Genomic DNA, 24,901 nt, shown 5'->3' with positions numbered 1-24,901 from the left:
TCACTTCTGACCGACTTGCCGCAGCTCACCACCATCACCTCCTCCCTCTCGCAGACAATGAATGAAGCCAGTTTTGGGAATGGGCAAGCCCACCAGCAGCTCAGGTAGCCGCGTACATTTCTATCGTGCAAGCAGGAAATATTACAAACGCATAAAAGCGTCCTCCGACTGCTCTGCCCGTGCTAGTCACCATATGTTGACTATATTTTAATTTTACCATTCATAACAAATAGCGACTAGAAAAAACACGCTGGATTACAACTATTTAGCAAAGGCGTGTACAATGCTACAAATACACTAAAATAGCACAACAAATGGTAATATTTCAAACAACGCCCCCTTGACACCATATATGAGCTTACATTACCTGCAGGATGCTCAACTTCACTTCCCTGCGGTGCGTCCACTGCTTCACCAGCTGCGTTAAGTCAACCGAGGTTGTCCGAGAGGAGACAGGAAATGACCAGATTTGCGTTCAAACTAAAAGCGAAAAAAAACCATGCCATTAGTCTTGTGGCGTTGACGGGACGAAAATAAATCGTCGCTTATTTTATTTACAAACTATAGCTTTAACGTTTGTTTGAAAACAAATAAATAAACCAAAGTCAATGGGCTTAGGTTAAAGCTTCACTCATGACAGCCAAATGTCACATTTAAAACCGGAATCGCCACATGCCATTCTAGCTAGCTTGTTACTAGCATAATTCAGTAACACCTCATACAGCACATCAGATAATAGTATTTATGCTAATTTATCGTAACACCTCCAGCTGCCGAATTCCGGCTCCCTATCCTGTGGACTCGGACAGAAGCTTTCTGTGTCACACCAGGCGGAGAAGAAGCGTAGTTGTTACCAGCTAACGTAATTAGTCCAGTCCAGATGCGGTAGTTGTAGCGGGACGAAGCGAATTCCCCCAGAAGTGTACGCTGTAATTTGCCATCGCGCTAGCATCATTGCTGTCAATGTCCGGTAAATTAAAAATGAAGTATTTCCGGCCATTGCTTTTCAAACAAACAAGCACAAGAAAGCAGGAACAGCTTCAATAGCCTTCAGTAATAATATTTCTGAAGTGAAGCAAAAATTAAGGCAACACCAGTCACCTCAACACAAAATCATTTGTAACTTATTAAGAAGTATACGTGAACCAGTAAAACAGGTTTTGCTAATAAACAGCAATAAAATCCGAACGTGGTGACGTTTCTGTGCAGTTATTCTGGTGGTCTAGTCGCTTAATTTCCGCTTTGCGTGTTTATTATTAAGACGAGCTTAACTGAGGGCTACGTCATGCCACCGCTGGAGCGCAAGACACAAACCTAGGCGCGCTACCAGGAGACCCGTCACCTTACAGTAATGTTACAGCCCAACAACATTAGACAAACAAACTACGTTCATGTTAAACTACATAATTTCTTTCCTGATGCGTGAGAGTTTATATATATATATATATATATATATATATATATATATATATATATATATATATATATATATATATATATATATATATATATATATTGTATTTGTGGCATGAATATTATATTCGTCATTGTGTTTTCTTAAATCAAAGAATGTGGACTTTTTCCGTTTTGAGTGGCTCGCACTGCATTTACAGCGCAAAATAAAACAAAATAGTGAAATGACAAAATAAGATTTAGAGAATGAATCGCTGAAACGGGTTGACAGCAGAATGATCTCATTCTTAATGCAGTCTCATTAGCAGGAGAGATGCAGTCATTAATTATGCAAAAACATATTTGACTTTATTGATTTGAATGCGCGGCACGGTGGTTAGCACTGTTACCGCACAGCAAGAAGGTCCTGAGTTCAATTCCACCATCAGGCCGGGGTCTTTCTGTGTGGAGTTTGCATGTTCTCCCCGTGTTTGCGTGGGTTCCCTCCGGGTACTCCGGCTTCCTCCCACCGTCCAAAGACATGCAGCTTGTGGGGATAGGTTAATTGATAATCCAAATTGCCACTAGGTGTGAATGTGAGTGCGAATGGTTGTCTGTCCCTGCGTGTTGGCCCTGCGACAGACTGGCGACCTGTCCAGGGTGTACCCCTGCCTCTCGCCCTATGACAGCTGGGATAGGCTCCCGCGACCCTGAAAAGGATAAGCGGAAGCGATGGATGATTTGAATACTGAAATTTAATATGTGAAACTTTTAAATATATTTTTACTCCAGGATTTTGCCTTCCTTTATCTTGATGTTTAGTCCTCATATGCTTGGATCTGTGATGAAAGTCCTACATGAGTGTAATGAAGACTACTGGGGCTGCCTATTAAAAAATATGTCGCAGGGCTCCAGGGCGGTACTTTTTGTTTATTTCCACATGGGTTGCCAGGTTCTTCAAACCCTCCAAAGACTAGAGGTGCAGTCACTGTTGACAATGGTGATGACGATGATGAGAAGGGTCTCCTAGGGAAATGCTGAGAATACCAAAGGACTACTGGGAGAGGAGAGCAGCGAGTCCCAATGACAGCATGATCCTATAACTGGCTTATGCAACTGATCAGCGCCTCATTCTGCATTATATAACAGCATTAGGTTGGCCTGCTGCTCATAGCTGAGCTGTGGATGCAGGGGCAGTCACCCACATCAATATGGGTCAATTCACAAAACCACAACTTTGACCAGAAATTCCGCATTTTGTGGTTTTTAATGTGTGCAACTGTACTAGCGCCAGATTACTCCCATAACCAGTCATTGCAGCAAATTAACCTGTTTAGTGACCTATGTCCACAAAGCTGTTACCTGTCAGCCTTATGGGAACACTGGCTTAATGTTATTGTGTCATGTTGTGATTTTTTTTTTTTTGGTTTGTTTTTTTTAACAAATTATGCTAAGAGTTTAAAATATCAATTTGTTTTGCCCTAAATAAATGTTGTTTACATATGTGTTTTGGTATTATGTAACTATTAAAAACTTAACCTGCTATAGAATGGTGCAGTTTGCACAAATTAGTTTTCATAAGAACTGGATTGATAATCAGTGGCAACAGATCTTATGGCGTGATGAATCCATATTTGAAATTTTTGGTTCCAAACCTTGTCAGTATGTGGGGAAGAGGTCAGGAGAGAGGTAGGACAGGGAGTGTATGTAGCGGGGGGGGGGGGGGGGGGAGGTTGTGAGTAACCCAGAGTGCAAGAAAATCTTATTTTTGTGTGGTTGGAAAAATATTCAAAAATGTCATGAGAACATTGAAGAGAAAATATGCTGTTCAGTCTCCAGGCAAGACTTTATAGGCCAGTCACTTGCTGCTCATCCCCAAAAGATAGCTTGAATAAACAGTTGTGTGTAAGCAGCTTGTTCAGGCTGATCTTGTGATGGGAAAAAGCACATTCCCCCACCACTACTTGCCAAATGGTTGTGTTTGTGCTGGACAAGAATTCCGCATAGAAGGAACACAGTGAATAACATCGTCACAGCACCATGTGATCAATGGAGGGCGAACAGTGAAGCATTTGGAAATGTCTGCCAGTCAAGAGTTCAGCAGGCAGCATAAAGTGTTAATAAATAAATTTGAAAAAGTCTATATATAAAAGTACAACACATCTTTATAGACTTTGCAATAATTAAAATCAAACAATGTTGCTAATCATGCTGGAGTTAAAGGGAGAACAGTACCATCTGCAGGACAGTAATATTACTGCATACAGGTTTAAAAGAATGTCAGCTTTATTACTTATATTGAGTGAAAGCTACATGTCAAAATTTTTTACAGATATCAAATGTGTGCAAAACATTTAAAGGGCACAATATGTGAAGTGGACAAAAGTGTGAAAAACAAAAACAAAGGGTAGCTCAAATACATCTTAGAAACCTAAACATGTTCCCATCAAACTGAAACAGTCAATGATTAAAAAAAGTATGATGTAAATGTAGTGAAACACCATTCCCCATAGAAGTCAGCATTCATTTGGTAATGACCTATAAAAGGCATATAGTGCTTTCAATTATATTTGCAACAGTGGAGAATGAGGAAAAATTACCTGAGGTGACAAACTGGAATGTGATTAAAGCTCTTAAGCTCTGTTTCTGTACAACATCCAAGCAGAACAAGTTTAAGCAAAAGCTTTCTTTACTTAAGGTACAAATGGCAAAAGTGCAGATGGCGGCTTTTAACTGAAATCCCTGTCAGGGAGCACCAGCGGAGCCACCAGAGTCCAGAGATAGAGGCCCAAGCCGATCCAGCTGGAGCTGATCTTCACCCAGACGGCTGGCATGCTGGACTGCATGGCGTGGTAGTCAGTGTGAGGCCTAGAGAATCACAAGAGACAGTCAGCACTGGGAGAGAAGCGAACCTCTTTAAGGTGTAGTGGCAGCAAACAGGACATACTTACTTGTACCAGTTTGTGAGCGTCATCATGATGTAGAGCGAGGCCAGAAAGAGACTGAAGTGGAAGAAGGAGTAGCTGTAGGTCACTCCATCTTCCTCATTGTCCACAGCCCGTCGGACTCCGTCCTCCCCCGCGGGGGCCTCTTCGCTGGCGGTCAGACCCTGACCTTCCTCAGTCTGCATCAGTCTGTTCACTTGAGCATTGTTGGATGAGCGGATGCTGTGATGGGGAACAGCATGAAAAACTCACTTTTCACAGACAGCAGCAAATTTCAGCAGCTTCTTATTGTGGATGCAGACAAACTGGTTTTGAACTGGTTTCCATTTTGAACTAAGTGAATATTTAGATTTCTTATGCATTTTTTTTCTACGTTTCTCTGTGTGGAGTTTGTGGCGTGTTTATTACAAAGTAGTTTTTTACAGCAACAATTCAATGCCACATGCAAACAAATAATTATATTTTTGGCCACTCCATTATTCACCAGCATGTTTGATGGGTCTTTTTGTATCTACCGAAGAAGAAATGTATCCTGCAGTTGTCTCTCTCTCAGTTGTCACATGAACTTTTAACCCCGTAAAAGTTTTCTGTTCATGGAGGTGATACTTTCTGAAATTTGGTGGTTGGGGCTTACAACACTGAACCTGTCTGATAAGTAAATATGAACACTCTGCGAGTACTTGACTAATCAGTTTTAGTCCAGATTGCAGGTAAAATCTGCTGGCTTACTTAAAGTTTTACATTCTGAGAGTCTGAATCCTCTTTACTGCTACTGCTCATCTCTCTTCCTGCACTGACTCAATGACCTCGCTTGAAAATCTCTATCAACAGCAGCACAACTTAAACATCCTCTATGCTTCCATATATGTTTTGTCTTTTTTTAAAAGCTAGTAGCATTTATGTACTACAACAATCCAGTATAGTCATTTGGATGAACAGCAGGGTTCCTTTTTTACACTTCCGCTGCTTAATCAACACAATCGTGTGTTTAACCATGTTGATTTGCTTCAATCTGAAGCATTTTTGATATTTTATGACCCCACTGACAGACAGAGCTTGATAATACATCAAACACTTCTTTTCTTTCAGCAGCAGCAGTAAAATACCTGGCGTAAAGAGTGCAGAACAGGAAAATGATCAATCCCACGATGCCTTGCGCATCCCACCACTGGGTGGTGCCGGGGGCTGAGGTGGGTCCTGGTGCTGGAGTTGGGCTGCTGGATTGGACCAAGCTCAACAGGCTGGGGTTACACTTCCGGTCTGAGGTGGGAAAGCAGGAAGTCGGGTGAGCACTAACAGTTAGCGATGAGAATTGTCTCCATTAAGACCACAACAGCATGTAGCTCTAAAAACATGTGTACTTGTTTTCTTTAGCTTTGAATACACTGCAGCCATACAGTGGCTCAATTATTGGACTTACTGGGGTTGTTGGTCATGGCTGACCAGGTGACATACATGGTGTAAAGGGAGATGAGGGAGGCCTGAAGCAGACCTGAGGTGGGCTGTGCCTCCTGTGGAGACGTGGAGAAAGCCAAACGTTAGAAAAGAAGGCAGCGTCTGTTAATCAAAGGTGTGGCCCTGCTCCTGCAGTCTGCATGTCTGTGTCTTTGGACATGATACTGAGCTTGCCCCTGCTACATCCATCTGAGTGAGTGTGTACAAAGCAGTTAGTGAATATTTTTTTGTAAAAATGCAGTTTGAGTGAAGCACCATCATAGTACCAGCCCACAAAGTCCTTTTATCATTAACACAAACCTCATTATCAAATAAAATTACATCAAGTGCAAGTAACTGAAGTTAGAAGTGAACTCAAACAAATTTAATTTAACATTACACTGGACAGCTGTAATAGCCTGAATTAGTCACCTGATTACTGATCTTTTCTCATGAGAAAAGTCTTTTCAGTGATTTTTTTCCTCACTTTCTTTGCTACGGCACAGTGAGCGGCAGACAATGCTCCAGTGAAGTTGTCGGGGCTTTAACATACGGTGGCCCTGAGAGGTCAAATGCACCGCAAACAGAAAAGCGCTCCAAAAGCACACAAAACACAATGGAATTGAATAAAACACACTGCAAAGAGAGAAAAAAAAATGATGCAAAAGCTACAAAAAAATAATTACAAAACACAACAGCGTTTCTGTGTTCAACGTTTCTGGGAAGACAGTACCATGACAGAACAGCTGTGGAAGTGACAAGCTAACAGTGAACAGCTAATAGCAAATGTATCTACGGTGTTATATGAATCATGTGTTTAAAACTTGCATCTTTTTCTCCCTACAACACTGATGAACCCTCAGTTGCTTCTAAGTGTATCTCAGTGCAATCCTTTCTGTGATTTCTGCAGCTGGTCCGTGGTGTTATTGCGACCCCAGAATCACTGCCGTCGTGTTTTGCAAGTTTTTTCTTAAGTTCCAATCCGTCTGACCTCTCAGGGCCACCACATTAACGTGGCAGCAGCTTTTTCTGTAAATTATAGAAGTCTATCTCCTCAAGTTTCTACATCACCTGGACTTTGGGCAGAATGGACACAATGGACACAATGATGCAGAATATGAGGTTGAGGCTGATGAAGACTTTGTGCTCTGTGCAGTCGTCAAGTTGGGTGTAAAAGATATAGAAGAGCACAATGGCTGTAAACGCCAAAGCGTAGTTGATGAAGGTGACGGAGAGGAGAGCTGTGGGGACAACACAAGAACAGAATCAGAGACAATCGTTTTAAAGTGCTGGGTCGTATAGTAACACTGACTCACTGAAGTATCAGCTTCTTGATCAAAATCCTAGACTTTTACAGCACAACCTCAAAGTTAGTTCAGTGGCTTTTATGCAGATAAATTATCTGTATAATGATTAAGGAAAAAAAAAAAAGTAGTACATGTAGTATTATACATAGCCTAATCTTACATAATATCCCGTACTATCCCTTATCTGGGAAACTCCAGCTTCTCCACAGAACTATCACTTGAAGATCTGGTAGTATTATACCTGCAAACCAGCACTTGGTGTTTCCTTCCTCCGCCTTCTCGAGCCAGGACTGGTTCCAGGAATGGGCAAAGTCAATCAGTAGGATGAGCTGGATGATGATGAAGATGAAGGAGCCCACCATGCCGAAGTAATACCACACTTGTAGCAGACAGAATGAGATCGGTTAACTTTCCACAAGTTTGCTCTCTGTGTGGTGTTACAGACATTTGTTTACAACAACATGAATCTGGATCAGGAGCATCGTCATTAAAATCTGATCAGGCCTAACAGATAAGACACGTTTCCATGGTAATGCAAATTCATGTGAGATAAGCCCTGTACTGATAAACAACTCTGAAAGATCTATCACAACAAAGCTAAAACTTTTATACTGAAAGACTTAATTTTATGAGTTACTGACGTTAGAGCTCAGCTCTCTTCTCTGTCGCTGTCCAGGAATCTGTCAATGCTGCATAGCATTGTGGGAAATTTATGCCAAGACTACTGGGTTCATACCAAGTTTTAGACATATCAAAAAAAACATGTAGATACTACTGAATGTCATACTCTACATCAGTTATGGACTAATACACTAAACAATACAATGGTATGTAACTGAATACTAATATAAGTCCCCACTTTAAGTTTCCATTTTCACAGAATTTCAAAAAGTTTAACTACGGGCATTAAGATTCAAGCTCGAATTTTATCAGAACTGTCCTCACTGTGGCTAAAACCATACCTGTATTAAAGTCTCCATCTGGAATGAAGAACGCTCCCACAGTTATACCAACCAGCACCAGAAACTTGAAGAACCAGAAACTGAGGGAAAAAAAATCAATGTTATTCCATCTATGTACACACAGCAAACCGGTTTATCAGTGTTTGTGTAAATGCATTCTTAAAAGGTGCAGTGTCCACGTTTGGCCACCAGAGGGCAGCATGCTGTGGCAACGTGGAGCAGAGAAAACAAAGCTGCAGCACTAACCCGTTCTGGATGGCTGCTCGGGGATCCTTGCTGCTGCGCACTCGGATCATGATGATGGAGAAGAGGAAGAAGAAGCAGGCCATGGCAAAGCACATGCGGTACACAGACTTGTAGCCCACGATGATGTCACAGTTCACCTTGTTCTCTATGCCAATTATGTGCGAACCGCCGACGCAGAACCCTGGAATCTGACGTGAACACAAATAGGAAATTAAAGGGTGAAAGGGCAACGGTGGGGTACAACTGATTCATCTAGATTTATCAGGAAGCTCTGGGATAAAATAACCCAATTCAAACATCCAGTTAGGTCACTTTGAAATATCTGTGTTGATGGATTACAGCGGTTAATAAACTGTTTTCATAGCCATTAAATCTCATTCAACCTTTTTAAGATTTTCCTCCATGCCTGGCAGAATCATGATGATGGACACCAGCGTGCCCAGCAGCAGCAGGAAGGAGAAGGCCAGCCGGCTGATGGTGGAGTTGTATGTGGAAGGGCAACATGATGACAGCAGGCAGGAGGCCGAGCCGCACAAACAGGATGCCTGGAGAAGGACGAAAGAGAGAAATATCAGGACAGCTTCATATTTTATGCAACTCAGGGATTGGACTCGGGGGGTGTAGGATAATCAGGATAATGCATGCATGGCTTGCAAACACTGTGGTTAGGAGGGGGGGGGAAACAAAAACAACAAAAAAAGATACTGCTGCTGCTGTCAGGGGCAACCATCTTTCTCTTTCTTCTGCATGTTTTCAGGAGAGCAATGACAAGCCATTTTTTCCTTCCTGTGGTACTAATCAAGTCTGTGATTAGAGATGCCACCATAACAAATCTCTCCTCCTGTCTGTTTCTGATCCGGCGCTGCAAACCGGATCACGCAGGACTTCTGCATGATTCACGCGCTTGCTGCTGAGAGGTGCATGAAGCACCGAGGCGGAGACTGTAGCTGAGAGCAGCCATCCTTCACTAAATATAAGCATGCTCCAGAGGACACGAGCCCAGGGTGTAAACACTGCAGCTGCGCTGAAAAGCATTCGGTTTCTACGGCTGAGCCGGGCCTGTGCCACAGAGTGCTGGCAACAAACAGCATGAACTGAACAGCTGACCAATCGTGAAGTTTCTCCAAGACTGCCAGAAGAAACCGGCTGTGATTGCCATGCATGTCAGCTAATTAAATATTTTGGTTTTACTGTACAACATGAGAAAAGGTGAATGGCAAACTTCAGCACACCTAGAATCTCTTCCAGAAGGTGGATTTAGTGCCACATTTAGCGAAAAACCGCTTGAACGGCAGTATTTGGTATGACCACCTTCATTCTTTAACACAGCCTCATCACTCTTAGGCAGGCTTTCTTGTCATTTCCTTCATCTGCAGGAATAGTTCTCCAGGCTTGCTGAAGGTCATTGAAAGCTCTTCTTTGGATGTTACCAGCCTTTTACTTTGTTTCCTGTCAGGATGATCCCACTGCTGCTGCTTCACTAATGTTGAGGTCTGAGCTCTGCGGAGGCCAATCCATGACTGGTAGTGTGTTCTGTTTTTATCCAGGAACACCAGGAATCGGCAGTTGTTTTCTTTGCTAATGTATCTGTTATGTGTAGACACAAAAATGGTTCAACTCTCTGACTAAGGTGCCTTTTTATGCTTGAATAATTTTTAGGTCAGCGTTACTGTGTCAACAAACAAACAGATAAGCAAAACAAAAAAAACACTCCCCATTAAACAAACAGGTACAACGATTGGACTAACAAAGAGAGTGAAAAAGCAATGTCTGGCTTCTTGAAATCAGAATACTGCACTGTTTTTCAAACTGTAGTCATTTCCACATTTCCAGCTCTTAGAAACTGCAATAAATCTCAGACTCTGTCCTTAACAGCATGAATGATTTCCTCTTCTTGGCAAATGTGGTCATCAGAATGAGAAAAAAAAAGTTTCGGTTTTGGTTGACGTGATCTATGGCTCACCATCACAACGTATTCCTGCGCCCAAAACACACCACTGTTACTTTAGATGACACCGCGATGAGGAAGTGACGACATCTGAGTGTGTTAAAAAGTCAAAAGTTCAAAAGCTGCGACCTTGGATTTTGTTTTAGGACATTCGTTCGCTACATTTTCCTTGCAGAACCATCTCTCATACTTTAAATGTTCTAACATGTGACAGGATTTAATGTTAGCTACCGACCCTGGATCCGATATTTGAATATGGCAGTTAAAATAAACAAATAAAATGTTAAAGTAGTGCTTGAAAAACTCAAAATGACGTTGTCTTGGAGGTTTTGTATATGCTTTGAAACACGGATCACAATCTTCAAATTGCCGAGAGGTAATCTAATCAGTTCCCACTGAATGACGTCTTCACTTACGTTTGATTTCAGTTTGAACAAGTCATTAAAAACGTTGGTTTTCATCACAATATGTTGTGTCAGAAGTCTCAAAAACTAGATCATCATTTGCACATGAACAGCACAAACAGTGATGCTGTTTTTTTAATGTGGCACGTGACTTTATATCTGGGGAAACTCCGGAAACTCCACCTTGGACAGCTAGCTGCGTCGTCTACTGATGTACTGACTGAAATGATGTGGGTCGTAGCCGCAAACCTCTCTCCACGTGTCTAAACTCACCATTCATAGTCACTCTAAAACACTAAACCAAGTTACTCACGTTATCTGCTAAACCGCTTCAGAAAGTTGATAATTCCGACGTCCCTCGAATCCAACTATCCAGCACAGATTTCTTTAGAACATTAAAGAAAGTATAAGATCAAAGTAAATGTCACAGGACATGTGTAGTGTTGAGTTTGTCAGTAGGCTAAAGGAAACGAATCTAATTTTAGCGGTTTCACTTGAAGTTGTGTCATTTCCCTTGCCTAATGTCGGCCTGCCTAGTAAAGCAAGGCAAAAGAATTAGATAAAAACAAAGAAATAAAGACGTTTAAAAACTACTACGTATTTCATTTGCCAACACGACAACTGGCAAATGTATACTTACACAACTTCCGAGTGAACCCAGAGCCAAACAAGCACCCATGATGTTTTAATTCCGTAAAAGTCCTCAAAGCTCGAAAAGTTCAGGAAGAAACTGACGCAAAACAAAGGAGTCAGGTTAATTATACGGAACACAGTGACAGACGTCCGCACGAGATTTTCAAATTAAAAAATTCTTTGTCTGCACGTACACAATTCAGGGATAATCCATAACTGAAAACACAAATATTTCAGTTAATCATACATTTTTGCATTAGTTTACACCCTCATATGAAATACAAATAATCCGCGGAACGTTCTGTTGCTGTTAAAACTGTGGCTGCTCTGTTTTACTTTGACGCCTAATCGACTGTACTTCCGGCACTGTTTGGCTAAATTGGGTAAAACTGCGCGCAGGACAGTTTTCTCTGGGGCGTTACTGTTAATAACCAGATATTTGGCTTTTGGCCATCCAAAACCTATTGTGATTGGATCCGTGAGTTGTCCCTCCAGAAATGTGGCCAATTATGTGCTAATGCGCAATAGCGAAAACGCCCTTCTTTTACAGGCCTTCAAACACCTAAACCCAAACGTATATCACGTTTTCTTAGAATTCCCTACTAAATTTCTCAGTGAACTATGGTCAAGTAAAAAGAATAGTCATTAAAAAAGCAGAAAGACAATATTAAATAGTATTATTATTATTAACAATGATTTTATTATATGAAAAACATGTTTCCTATTATGTTGTATAGCGTATCTGTTTTAATGAGTGTTCTCTAAAACCATAGGGTGTTGTGTCGTCATCCATTTTATTGACATTTTAATTCTAGTGATCATTTTATAGTGTTCCTTTAAATGCCTTAACATTTAATGTCATAGTGGTAAAGAAATGTTAAATACATGTTTATTTGATTTATTACAGCTTACAGCACAAATAAAAAAAGAAAAGAAAAAGTAAAAGTAAATTAAAAAAAAACTGAAGGTGAGTTTAAAGCAGTAGGGTGCAAACCTCCATCTGTTTGTGTGCCTGACCTTCAGGGACGCGGTGAAGGTGTTCAGCTGTGAGTAATTTGTTACGGTGCAAGGATCTATTTTCCGCCTCTTCACACTTGCTTTCTCTACCAGATAAAAAGATGTTCAAATCAAACCCTTTGATACATAAAATCATGACTATAATCAATCCGATGTTTTTCCAAACATTCCGTGTCCTGTCATTAGACTTGTTCTAGATGCCATTTGATAATAAGAGGTCCACTGAACAACGTATTTAGAGTGTAAAATTGCCTGTTGACTAAAACAACCTCAGAAAGCGCTTTGCCATTACAGCATCGCTCTTCTTCTCTTAATGTTTTAAGGTGGAAGCCTTAAACAGCCTTGGCATGCATATTGCAGTCTCACTGCAATCTCTGCAGTAGGAAGGATTGAAATATTTGTGGTATTTAGGACTAAAGACATATGGTGGACTTATCTGATTTAGTCAAAGGGCATGTAAACAAGTGATACTGCTTCTGATCATCTGAACGTATAAAAAAGGCGCACCCCTCACTCATAAAACAATGGTACAAACCTTTGAGCCACAAGACTAAGCCCAGAAAAGAAAAGTAACAACGGAAATTGTAGCAAATTACCTTCAAAATAAAATAAAGCTATTCAGATCAATGACTGTAGAAAACAGATTACAGAAGGCAAAATCAATAATATTAAGAGGTGGAATCTGTTTTGATCACGATAATTGGTTTGTGTTGATTTCATGATTGTTAAACATCTGCGATAATTTTGTCATGAAGGGTTTTCAAAAATTAAGGAAGAGAAGAGGGTCAATATCTATTTGGTAAGTAGAAAATGATACAGTAGCCAAAGGCTTACAAAGGTTATTATGTAAGGTTGCCATTCTTGTACACTTGTGTTTTGGTTTGCACTTTGCACCTCCTTACACTCAGCTGCACAAGTCTGCCCTTTAACTTATGTTATTATTGTTGTTGTTGTTGTTGTTGTTATCAATAATAATAATAATAAATCATCTATATGCTATTTGCATATTTTTAATTGGTTGTTTTCACATTTTCTATTTTATTTAGTCAAACTCTTCAAGCTTTCCAAATCCCTCCTGCTTGTTTTTAACTTTTTATGGCTGTCACTGTCGTCCACTAAATACAAAGCGGATTTGCTGTCATTGTAAAATTACTTGACATTACAACTAAGTACTGCTTTATTTTTTTTAATCCATATATTCAATGAATCTTTCTGTTTCTGTCATCTTGCCTACTTTTTCTAACGCTTGCTGTTGCTCTTATTTTGAAGGCCGAGTTACCCTCTCTTCCTGTATCTCCCGGCCTAAGCACGTGCGTCTTGACCCGCCTCCTTGTTGCCGCTGCTGAGCGCGCAGTGAAGCGTTCCTCTGTCCGTGTGCTGTCACCGCTCATCATTTAGTCCACCGTGCCGCGGGTCCGGCGCTGTCATCTGGAATGAGGCGGTGTGGTGTGTCGTATCGGACGGACTCCTTGACACTGCGCACATTCTCTTCTTCGTCCCTGCGGAAGATGGTGGCTGGCGGCTAATTCCAACTTCTTACTCCTTGGAGGTCCCTTATGCCCCCCCTCGCCTGAAGCGCACTGAAATCAGTTGGTGAGTGTTCGTCGTTGCGCACATATACCTACACTTGTTCTGCTCTACAGGTAGGACAGCAGACTGTTGCCTGCTCATGTGCCTCCGAGGCAGACTGCAGGAGAGCTGCTGGTTCCATAGATTAAAGGCAGGGTGGAATTATTGTGGCATGCTGGAGCCATTATGTGCGCCGAAAGTGATTAAAAAAAGAGAGAGAGAAAGCAACAGGAGCATCGACTTATCTGCCAGCAGCACTCACATCTGGCACCAGCTGAAGGCTCGTTCAAACCGAACAGCACCTTATTGTAAACGTTGACAGGTGTCAACTCCAGCAGCCTACCTGTCAACTCCGTATGAGCTGGTAGCACTGAGCGCATCAGCTGTTCACATAAAAATGCCACAGGCTCCCAGCAGCGAGGTTGATGGTAGCTGGATTATCTGCTTTGGTTTATTAAAAGGTGGGTAAACTGTGACCTTCAGGCATGAAGTGTTGAGATAATTCTCAGGCTGCGTTTAAAATGATTGAAAACAATGATGGATGTTCGCAGGAGAACAGGCTTTTGGTTTCATTTTAAAGGAGACCTTTTTTTCATAAGGATACAGATACATAATCTACCACAAACATCACTACAAGAGGCTGGAAACTCTAAACCTTCACTAAAATTAATCTTTTATAATGCTTCATACCTGCCTGTTATATATTAACAGGTGACACTGTTAAACCCTTTAATCTACTAAACTCTTAATAGCCTTGCTATGTTTGTCCTTATCCATGAGTTTCAGACCCCCTAGTGAGCAAAGGGCCTTGAACAAGCCTCAGTCTTTATGCTTTGGTGAAGCTAAACATGTTCCCAAAAACAGCTCAGGATTTAAAACCCTGTCTGCCTGCCTCTCTGTGTTGCATCGTCTTGCACGAGCTCTGTAGTGAATCATAGTTGTACAATGTCAGGTAAAGAAATTGCAGTCCGGGGTCGGCCTGGGTGTTAGCAGAGCCTTCCTATTTTTCATAGTCATTTTAGCTCCGAGGCACTTGGTTTCAATTTATGATTTCACCCTGTGTTAATTACATCACCATGAGGTCATGTTTGAGAATCAGCCTCAGTTCTGATCAGTAGCTGGCACCAGTGGGGCTTTTTTTTTGGCCTCTGTGATGCAGTGATACCTGTTAATCACGCTGTGTGGGCAATGCAGTCTCAAACCAGTGGCTCCCTTTGTTTTTCACAAAACCACTAAAGGAATGTGAAAATTAAACTCTTGATTTTGCTGAACCTCAATAGCAGTGGATGTAGACACATATATATATAGTTTTTCACTGTTGTTCTGTTTTTCTAGTATTTAAAATAATCAAATATTGCAGTGATTATAGTTAAATAATCCTCCTAACCAGCCAACTGCAGAATAGTCACATGTGGTAGAATATTAATATATATCGATAGGTTAATTTATACTTAATAGGCGGTGGCGACTTCATTAAGATAAGATTAGACCTTAGAGTATAAAGCTCCTTGAGGCAACTGTTGTTGTCATTTTGACACTGTATAAATAAAACTGAATTGAATTAGACAGCATGTACTTTATTTATTCAAACATCGGAAAATTTGTGACAACAGTTAAAAATGTTTTTGAGACAATAGACATGGCTTAATAAGCAGGTATTATAACGCTCCATTATGTCTCAAGGCTCCGTACCTTTTTGTTTTTTATGTAGGAAATTGTTGTAAAATAGCGCTTTTGTAAAGATTACCAAACCCTGCCCATGTTGTTATTAATTTTTATTCATTTATTTTTGAGTTTTGGTCGTGTTTATTGTAACTTATTCATTCTTCTACAAAAGGAATCCTTTTGATGTTAAAAAAAAAAAGACCTATTGTAACCTTTATACTGTATAGTCACAGCAGTGTTGGCAAACAACTGCCTCAGCAAGATTAGCATTTATCTAAAGTTGTGTTTCTAGCTATTTGAAGAATATTGTCATTACTTAGTGGGGCTGTTTAGGTTTCATTCAACTCCCAGTATGATACCAGGAATTTGGAAGTGGGTAACAGTTGCGTAATTCTCGGTTTAAAACAAAAAATAGAGCCGATCTGATTTTTATTGGTAGGCCAGTATTATTGACCGATGTTAACTATTTGCTGATCTATTTGCTAATAAGGGAAAATTTAACATTGTACATTATTTTACGTTGTACAGTTTTCCACCAGAGGGCACTCAGCAGTATTAGGAAAACATACGTTTGCAACCCCATACATAAACGCAACAACCAGCTAAATGGAGAGCGTCAAAGAGTATAGTACACATAACAAAAGTTAGGGAAATCTGTTTATGTTTCGTGTGTCTAAAAGAGCAAAAAAAACAAAACCTGGCTGATATATTAGAATATTTTGGATTTTTAAAATCACCAAATATTGTTACTGACATTGATCTTAAAAATCCTATATACATATAATCCTATATACATATAATCCTATAATATAGGATTATATGTATATAGGACCTATATACCGTTAGCTTCATAGCATAAGTGCCTAAGTCATTGACTTAGTCAAATGACTTAGGCAATTATGCTATGAAGCTAACGATACATATAATCTTATATACATTGGGCTTTAACCAAAATGGCAAATGAGTTCCATTTTATGACAGAAGCCTGGGTAATGAACAGCATCTATCTTAGGTTATGAGCTACTAGTAACTTGGCCTAAACAAGAAACTTTTATTCTTGTTCATGCTCTGCCAACTCTGGTCAGAGCAGATAGTTATTGTGCTTGTGATATTCCAAACGTGTTGCCACCTAGGAAGTTGCAGAATACCCTCTGGTAATTTGTTGAATGCTGGTGCCAATAGATCACCAAATAGCTAAGATCACCCAATAATATCGGACTGCCAATAAATCAGTCAGGCTCCACTTTTTGCTAAACAGTCTCAATGAGAGCAGTGCGAATAAACCAAAACAAATGAACAGCGAAACCAAAACAAGTAGCTAAAATAGGCTCAAAAGCTTTGTAAAGCTGCTTACATAAGAGGTGTCACTTTTAACGTATGTTGTTGGCTTACATTTAGCTTTAAATGAATTGACCATTTTGTTACATTAAAACAAATCTTTCTTAAATAGTGATCATACCAGCTCTGATGTTGGTAAAATACAAAAACATAAAAGTTTCGAAGCTTTTCAAATGTACTTGTGTAAGCATTATACGATGCAGGAGTGGAAGGATTGTACTGCATCCTGGTCTTTCTTGAGAATCAGTCTTCACGTCACTTTGTTTTAACATTGATGATGGCCGACAGATGATGGCATCACACCATGCTCTCCTCCCACCCGTTGTGATTTCGCAGTCCCAGAAGTGCCAGATGTGGTTCGTTGCTCAGTCCTTTATCAGTAACCTCCTGAAAACAGTTCCAGTCAGCATAATTTTATCTTTTACAAGAACCAAGCATGCCAATGTTATCAGTAATCAGGTGACTGCTCTACCTATAAAACTGTTTAATCTTCAGTGGCCTCCACATTGCTGAGCAGCTTATCTTCAGCTCTTATCTAACAGTTCCTCTCATTAAAAGCCAAGACTGAGTAAGAACTAGCGTGTATCGAAGTTTAAGCAACACTGATGATCTTTAGACCAAAGATATTAAAAGCTGATGTGTTGTGTTGAGCAAAATTCTGTAATAATTCTCAAAACTTGAACATTTTGTTGGCAAAAAGATTAGAGGGATTAGTTTACAATATATGATAAGTGGACTGGTTTTTATATAGCGATTTTCTACTTGAGCACTAAAAACACACTTTAGATTGATTCTCAACAGCAACTTTAATGACTAATTTATTACAGATTACGCATTAACAAATTTACAGTATGGAGGTTAGCTATAAGCCATTTATCCAGCTAAAATGCACCATTGTCGGTAGTTCTAGTGTTTAGTTTTTTTTTAATGTAATTAGGTAGTCTAACGAGGTAGTCCTGCTGCTAATACCACAGATTGTTTTAGAGGTGGGAGAAAATGTCATACTTAGCCATACTGCTAAACTATTGCAATACTTTTATGATATTAAAAGTTAGATTAAAAATTGCTGTTATTCTAAAAGGTTCATCCACCAATTTAACCCACTACTAGAGTCACTATTTAATAACTTATAGTGGTGGCATTTATCATCTTGCAGTAAAGAAGATGAAACTCAGAGGTTGTAAATGGCAAACAGCAGGAGAAAGCTAACAACGGAGCCACTAAACTAATCCGATGCATTATTAAAACTGAATGATAACGATAGACACACACACCAATACCATAATGGAGTAATGACATCATGGCACTTTGACTTTTTGGAGATATTGTTTTCTTATTGGGTTATACAGATATTTTAATATGTAAGTAACAATACTGTAATCGAAAGGACCCGACGCGACTCAGAAGGTCACGTTTTGCTTTTTATTATATTCACAGTGTTTCTGTGGCTTTTCACTGTGCGCTTCAACACTTTGCAGTGCTCACTGTTCCGACTTTGCACCGGCTCTTTGCTCCAGCAGCTCTCTCCTCCTCTGCGGCCTGGCCGCTACTGAAATAGGGAAGGCGTGATTAGATGATGCTTGCCGGCTGCGAAAACCAACCTTCCCTGACACCACATTCTGAACCCGCTGCTCCACTCCTTCCCTGCAGCTGAGCCACAAACCACACCAGCCACAGATACATTTAAATAATAATTGTTATAAAAATCTTTATGATAAAAAACACATATACACACTCACAAATGACATGTTCATCAGAATATTAAGTACGCTAATGATCAATCAGACTTTATTTATGCAGCACTTTGCAAAGAAATCAACTCGGCTCAGAGTGTTATAAGTAACTGACAAAATCTTGACAAAAAAATCAATGCATTTAGAAATGACCGTATCCACAAAGCTGATGAATCTAATTTTGAAAATGATCAGCTTGTTTCAATTTCAGTTTATTTTTATTTATATAGTTGCTTTAAAGCATTTTATGTGGGAAGATAAAGAACCTACAACCTTAAAGAGAAAACACCAACAATCAGACATTCCTTTATGACAAACCTTTTGGCAACGGCGGGAAGAAAGAACTCCCTTTTAACAGGAAGAAACCTCTAGCAGAACTTGACTCAGAGAAGGGCAGCCATGACAAGTGATAGTTATCCTGCTGGAGGCACTTTGTTAACTTCTTTTAGTCCTTTGAGATTCAATAACCCCAACCCTATGTTTTGGAGATGGAAAAAACTAAATTTGGAAAAAAAAATTAAATAGCACCCCCCTCAGTTTGGAAAGGATTACAAATCTATTAGGGTTTACATTTGCCAAAATAAATCCGCCTTGATGATCCCCAAGAATTTTGGGAAAATATTCTGCGGACTGTTGAGGTCTGTTTCATTTTTTGGAAGCTTTCTGTTACATCTGACATGAAACTAACAAAGAATGTTATAAAAAATAACATCACACCAACAGTTAAACATGGTGGTGGTAGTGTGATCTAGGGATACTTTGCTGCTTCATGACCTGGACAACTTGCCATAATTGATGGAACCACGAGTTCTGCTCTCTATCAGAAATTCGTAAAGGGGAATGCTCAGAATGTTTCAGTGAGACTTATGCTCTGGCCCTTCTTTCATAGCTCAAGACTGAAAGTAAAGGACCACGTGTTGTTTTGAAGCTGCGATGTGTGAACACATCTGCTGTCTGCCTTAAATTTGTGCTCGAAGATGGATGAAGTTTTGATGAAGATGGGCCCACTTTTAAAGTTGGAATTTCGACTCTCTGCTGCAAGAGAGAGACGGCAACAGCTAACTGTCGCCTGTCGCTAACAGTTTTACCACCAGGTGCTGAATGCAATTCCCATTGATTATGGGGTTTGCCTATTTGAGGTTGGAAGCAGTAATTTTCTGTGCAAAATGCAAGTCATTCATTATTCCTATGTATTGACCAGTGACCTATAAGAGTGTAGTCCAAGCCGCTACTTCTGTAAAGCCTGTTGCCCTTTACTGTGACCTATGGCTTGCTGCCATTTAGCTGCTGCTACTTTTATCTTTCTGCCATTAAAACATGTCAGTCAGTTCTTTTCCCACCTGGCTGTGGAGGGCATATGAAATGGCAGGGATGTTTTGCTGAGATGCAGAGGACAGCAGATGATAATAGGAACAGAGGGTTGTGTTAGACTGTTCTGACCTCAACCTCTTCATGCCTGTTTTCACAGCAGCCCTGCCTGATGCAAGGCAGTGGGGTGGCAACAAAACTTCATAGCATGCCACTGCCTGACTCTATGGGAAAGGACGGGGGTTCATCAGTGTCACCTCTCCTGCTGCCAGCTTATCCATACTGATTAGATGGGAAGGGAACAGTCGATGATGGGATGGATGGTTTGCTATGGAGACAAAGGCTTTTTTGTAATTCCCAAGGCATCCATCAAATCCACAGGTCAATGACCCTATCAGTGTATCAGACCATACAATAGAATCCGCTGCTTTGTTTTTCTCTGTAATTATAGCGTGAGATGCTTACTGCTCCAGAAACGGGCACAGCATCTCAAAACAGTTTGTCAGACATCAACCATGTGACGAATTCATTCTGCTGATTGGTAAATGAAGAGGCTGTCAAAGAGTGAAAGGTTCAGATGTTTCAGTTTCAGTGTTTCAGTGGGCACCATTGAGAAGTGTTTGGTTGAGGAGGCCTCGCTGTGGCTGTACCTGGCAACTTGGCACATTTGCATCTACGTATGGCAGCAAGGTGGAAATATTAGAAAATCTTAAATGTTCAATTAAAACATTCTGATTTTTAACAGTTAAACCCACTGTAGATTTGTGATCTGTCCCGATTCTCAAAGGGAAAGAGAAGAGCTTTGACATCCATTATACAACTAATGTTCTTGAACAAATATTCATTGAACCTTCAAGAACTCAAAAGGTTTTTAGACTACTACTATTTCAATGTGAGAGTCTTTATTGAATACTTCCATTGTTATTGGTAGTTGGCAACTGCCAACTGCTGGAGGTTGCTTGTTGTCACTATGTGAAAGTGGTTACAAAGCTATATAGTACTGTATGGAAGTCCTGCTTGGGATTGCTTTGGTAACTAGGAAATTTGCTCAGGTGCTAGGCAAAATAGATCACAAAGAGGTTTGTGGTGCAGCACAAAACATTGTTCCTGGGTTTCATTGCAGATTTTCAGCTTTCATGACCACTTGGAGGTTATTTGCCATCTCCTAGCAACCAAGATGATTATAAGGAGGTTTTTGGTGCAGTACTCTTTGCGATCATGTGACCAAGTTCCAGCAACCACATGCCAACCATTCTAGGAATACACATTTATCCCTTGCAAATGGGGGGTGCCAAGGGGTTAGCAACAAATGTTGCTCTGCTGCAGACACAGAATTGAACTGAATAAATTCAGCTGCTTAGATTGCCCTTTTTTGTTGTAGTCAGAACTGTTGATCAGTGTATCCTTACTAATGATGAAAATACTTTATTCTCTTAATCTGCTGCTCTCCTTGCCTTTGTGGGGCTTTATAGTACACTGTTTGGTATTGTGGTTCACCCTCACCTCCCTCATATTGTTATTTGTAGCTAATAGCTGTTTTCAAAAAGAGAAAAATCCACACACTCACATCCTTCTGGTGTCAGATTAGGCTCTAATCTGTTCATTTCTGGCACTTTGAAAACTGGAGATGTGCAGCTGTGCCATGGATGTTATTTTTCTCTTTTGCTGTGAGTAGGGCTGGGCCATATCATACCATTCACGGTAACACCGGTATAATGTTGGGCAACGATAAGAAAATGAAATATCGCGATAAAATATGGGTAAAACGCCCATGCGCAGTGCCTTTGTTTTTCAATCCTTTGATTTTTCTGAAAATCGACAGTGCCCCTTATAATCCCGTGTGCCTTATGTATGAATTCTGGTTGTGTTTACTGACCTCGAAACAATTTTATGTCGTACACGGCACTCGAAAATCTGTCAACTGTTTTAGTACGACTAAGCTACGAACCCGCACCGCTTGATGGATTGTCGGAGCATTACGGCTATCGTAGGCAGGAGCCTCGCGGAGTGATACGTACTGTGCTTCAACATAATATTACCGTATTGTGTGTGTGTATAACCTCTTTTTAAGTTTTGTGGATATTATACATGGTTATGCTGAGGATATGTCGGCCAATTTCCACTTGAAATGCCTTTTGGTTAAACTGTCAGCAAGGAATTTGTATTTGCACTGTTAAATTTTTATATAACTTTAATGCACATAAAAACAGCTGCTTGTTTAAGTGTAAATACATTGATGGGGTTTTTCTTTTTGCACTAATAAAGTTGTGGAGTTGTAAAGTATTTTGTCTAGTGTCAATTATATCGTCAGTTATATCGTTATCGCAAATTTTCAAATGTATATCGTGATAAATATTTTTGGTCATATCGCCCTGCTCTAGCTGTGGGGGCTTTTTTCTGGAGAGACGGTTTGAAAATGCTGACCATTGTTCCTCTATTTAAACTATAGAACACATATACAGCCAATGACATCCGTCCTTGCACTTTTCAATGTTGTGGATTCCGGATGTAGGTAAACAGGTTATATTTTAGCCCTATTTCATGTCTGGTCACTGAGATATAGTTGCTGTTGTTTTTTTCAGGAGAAGCTAAAGGAAATGCTGGGAAAATGCTCTTTGCTGATAAGTTTAAACTTCAGTATAGAATTGGCTCTAACATCCTCCTCTATCACTGTTAGGTTAGAATTAGGAGGTCAGTGCAGCTTTAGTCACAAACAAACCCAACACAAAAGTGAGATGCCTCTGCTGACATAGGGTGACAGCTCTGTGTGCGCATGTGTGTTTGTGTGGACCAATGCCCCAATTGCCCGGGCAGCACATGTAGCTGCATCCGCCTGTGCCACATCGCTGCTGACACAACACTCTCTTCAGAGGATGCCTCAGGGTGGATGATGGCCTTGGTTGCACTTTGCAAAGCAACAGGTCTTATGCCAATATATTGATATGACAGCAGTATGCACTGTCCTTCTTGCATCATGCATGTGCTGTGTAGCAATGGATATTACTAATTTAAGACTGTATACATACTATAATAATTATCATGCCAAAATTTGGATAAAAATCAATTTATTAATGCAAAATGTTCTTTATTGTCAAGATTTCTCAGATTTATTGTGTATCAACATTGGTTTTGGACTCTTGTTTAGAAAATAGTTAGCAAATAGCTTTTTGGACTCTTAATATCACCAGTGGGATTATAAATGATAAACAAAAACCTATCATGTATCATGAGTATGCTAGTTATTCGGATGAATCGTTAATATATAGGGCAAAGGTCATGAAATAGAACTCACAGATTCCTAATCTGAGTCCAAAGGTTTAAAATGTTTTCTAATTCTTTCTGATCCATGTGCACCTTAGTTTGCTGTGGGGAAAAAAAGCATGTGCTCTGTTTCTGATTTAAAAAAAATATTTTTTTTTTTTTTTTAACAAGGATAACTTGAATAAATACAAAATGCAGTTTTTATATGTTTTCATTAGATTCCAAACCTACCTGGCCCTATGTAAAAAGTAATTGGCCTCTAAAACTAATAACTGATCGTGCCACTGTGGGCAGAAAAAACTGTAGTCAAACATTTGTGATAACTTGCAACTTACTTAGTTGCAGAATTTTAGCTACATTGGATATTTCTTGAGTTTTTGAGCCTGGACTTTTAATGGCTCTAAAATAAAGGTGGTTGAACGGCCAAATCAGAGGTAGACTTGTAAGTGTGTTTCAGATCATTGTCATCTGAAGTGTAAAACTCATGAAACTCATGGCCAGACATTCTCCTTTAGGAAGAGAGCAAAACTCATGGTTCCATCAGTTATAGCAAGTTGTCCGGGTCCTGAAGCAACAAAGCAACTCCTGACCATCACACTACCACCACCATATTTGTCTCATCTCTCTATATACTGTACTGTATATAGCAGAGATGACAATAAAGTTTACTTTGACTTTGACTGTTGGTGTGATGTTCGTTTGTGAAATGTCGTGTCAATGCAGAGAATATTTTGTCCGAATTCCTGGGGATCATCAAAAAGGTTTTTTGGCAAATGTGTTTGTATTCTTTTTCTTAATCAATAGTTTTAGTCTTGGAACTAAATTGTAGATGCCATTTTTTGCCCAGTCTCTTCCTTATTGTCGAGTCATGAACACTCTCCTTAACCAATAGAAAGCTAGGCTTGTAGTTTTTTAGATGTTGTTCTGGGTTCTTTTGTGACCTCCTAGGTGAGTGCTTGATGCACTCTTAGAGTAGTTTTTGCTAGGCTGGCCATCCTTAGGAGGGGTAACACTGCTAAGTTTTCTCCAGTTTTGGATAATGGTTCTCAGTGTTGTTTGCTGAAGTCCCGAAGCCTTGGAAGTAGTTTTCTTTTGTTTTGAATCCAGATAGATGGATGACAGTAACGTTGTCTCTCATCTGTTAAGTTTCTTTAGATTGTGAAATAAGTGAGAAATTAGGAAAGGGCGAATATTTTTCACAGTACTGTATGTTTCCTTTGTTAATCTGTTTGCAAGGGTTTTTACATGTTTATTTTTTTTACCATGTTATTCCTGGAGGACTCCTCTCGAAGTTGGATCAAACTCTTAAAATTAATGTTTTTTTAATGACGTAACTCAAATAAGATAAGTATTATAAGTTGCAACATTAAGTTCAAAGACATCTATATTAGTGTAGTTGTAAGTTTAGTTTTCTTTTTTCTTGATTTCTTTTTTTTATAGCTGTCTGTCATTTAATTAATCGATTATCCTTTTCGATGTTGAAGCCTTTCATTGAACTACCAAATAAACAAATTGACGCTTGCTTTCTGGCCAGATTTGTGGCAGCACTTCTGCTATCATTTAGTTTGTATTTAAAAAATAAAATGCAGACAAAATGGTAAACATTAGTTTTTGACTCCCAGTGAAAATAGTTTTCTTTACAAATAACTCTCTCACTGAACTAACACAGCCAATCCCTCAACATGTTTGTACTCTCTGCTCATATTGCCTTCATGTTAAATATTTTTTTCTTTTTAAAG

General features: G+C 39.8%; 3 protein-coding genes across 6 annotated transcripts in view; 1 reads left to right on the top strand and 2 right to left on the bottom strand.

Annotated features, from left to right (window-relative positions):
• hivep3a (HIVEP zinc finger 3a) overlaps positions 1-945 on the bottom strand; it is a 57,166-nt gene extending 56,221 nt beyond the window's left edge. For 2 of the 3 annotated variants that reach the window (XM_086279533.1, XM_086279532.1), the window contains exons 1-2: positions 765-937; positions 368-480 (exon numbers count right to left, since the gene is read on the bottom strand). The gene's annotated coding sequence lies outside the window, so the exon portion shown is untranslated. Of the gene's footprint in view, positions 1-367; positions 481-764 lie in introns of all 3 variants that reach the window. The other variant, XM_086279535.1, reaches the window with a different exon arrangement.
• Positions 946-3,656: 2,711 nt separating this feature from the next.
• On the bottom strand, positions 3,657-14,036 carry serinc2 (serine incorporator 2). 2 transcript variants are annotated; one of them, XM_086279537.1, is made up of 10 exons: positions 13,568-14,036; positions 8,670-8,831; positions 8,287-8,474; positions 8,041-8,120; positions 7,320-7,457; positions 6,843-7,012; positions 5,758-5,848; positions 5,444-5,597; positions 4,344-4,559; positions 3,657-4,260 (listed from the first exon to the last, which is right to left on the bottom strand). In XM_086279537.1, the coding sequence occupies exons 2-10, from the start codon at positions 8,703-8,705 to the stop codon at positions 4,122-4,124; spliced, it is 1,212 nt and encodes a 403-aa protein (XP_086135663.1). In that variant the 5' UTR covers positions 8,706-8,831; positions 13,568-14,036; the 3' UTR covers positions 3,657-4,121. The 2 variants fall into 2 exon arrangements, with proteins under 2 accessions (XP_086135663.1, XP_086135662.1); XM_086279536.1 differs by lacking the exon at positions 13,568-14,036 and adding an exon at positions 11,279-11,421.
• pkib (protein kinase (cAMP-dependent, catalytic) inhibitor beta) overlaps positions 13,618-24,901 on the top strand; it is a 27,133-nt gene continuing 15,849 nt past the window's right edge. Inside the window, exon 1 of the mRNA XM_086279538.1 lies at positions 13,618-13,881. The gene's annotated coding sequence lies outside the window, so the exon portion shown is untranslated. The remainder of the gene's footprint in view (positions 13,882-24,901) is intronic.

The sequence above is a fragment of the Aulonocara sp. 'chitande type north' Nkhata Bay genome, linkage group LG22 (genome assembly GCF_057382095.1).
Source record: "Aulonocara sp. 'chitande type north' Nkhata Bay isolate Kocher_YH1m ecotype deep benthic linkage group LG22, A_spYH_male_GT1.1, whole genome shotgun sequence".
Lineage (NCBI taxonomy): Eukaryota > Metazoa > Chordata > Actinopteri > Cichliformes > Cichlidae > Aulonocara > Aulonocara sp. 'chitande type north' Nkhata Bay.
Note: the sequence above shows the minus strand (reverse complement) of the source record. Positions and strands in the feature narration are given on the sequence as shown.

Excerpts from the sequence above, each read along its gene's own strand:
- serinc2 (XM_086279536.1), bottom strand. The coding sequence starts at position 11,317 with ATGGGTGCTTGTTTGGCTCTGGGTTCACTCGGAAGTTGT. Across the intron at positions 8,832-11,278 it reads TGGGTTCACTCGGAAGTTGT|GCATCCTGTTTGTGCGGCTC; the intron begins GTAAGTATACAT and ends GTCCTTCTCCAG. Across the intron at positions 5,598-5,757 it reads AGCCATGACCAACAACCCCA|ACCGGAAGTGTAACCCCAGC; the intron begins GTAAGTCCAATA and ends TTCCCACCTCAG.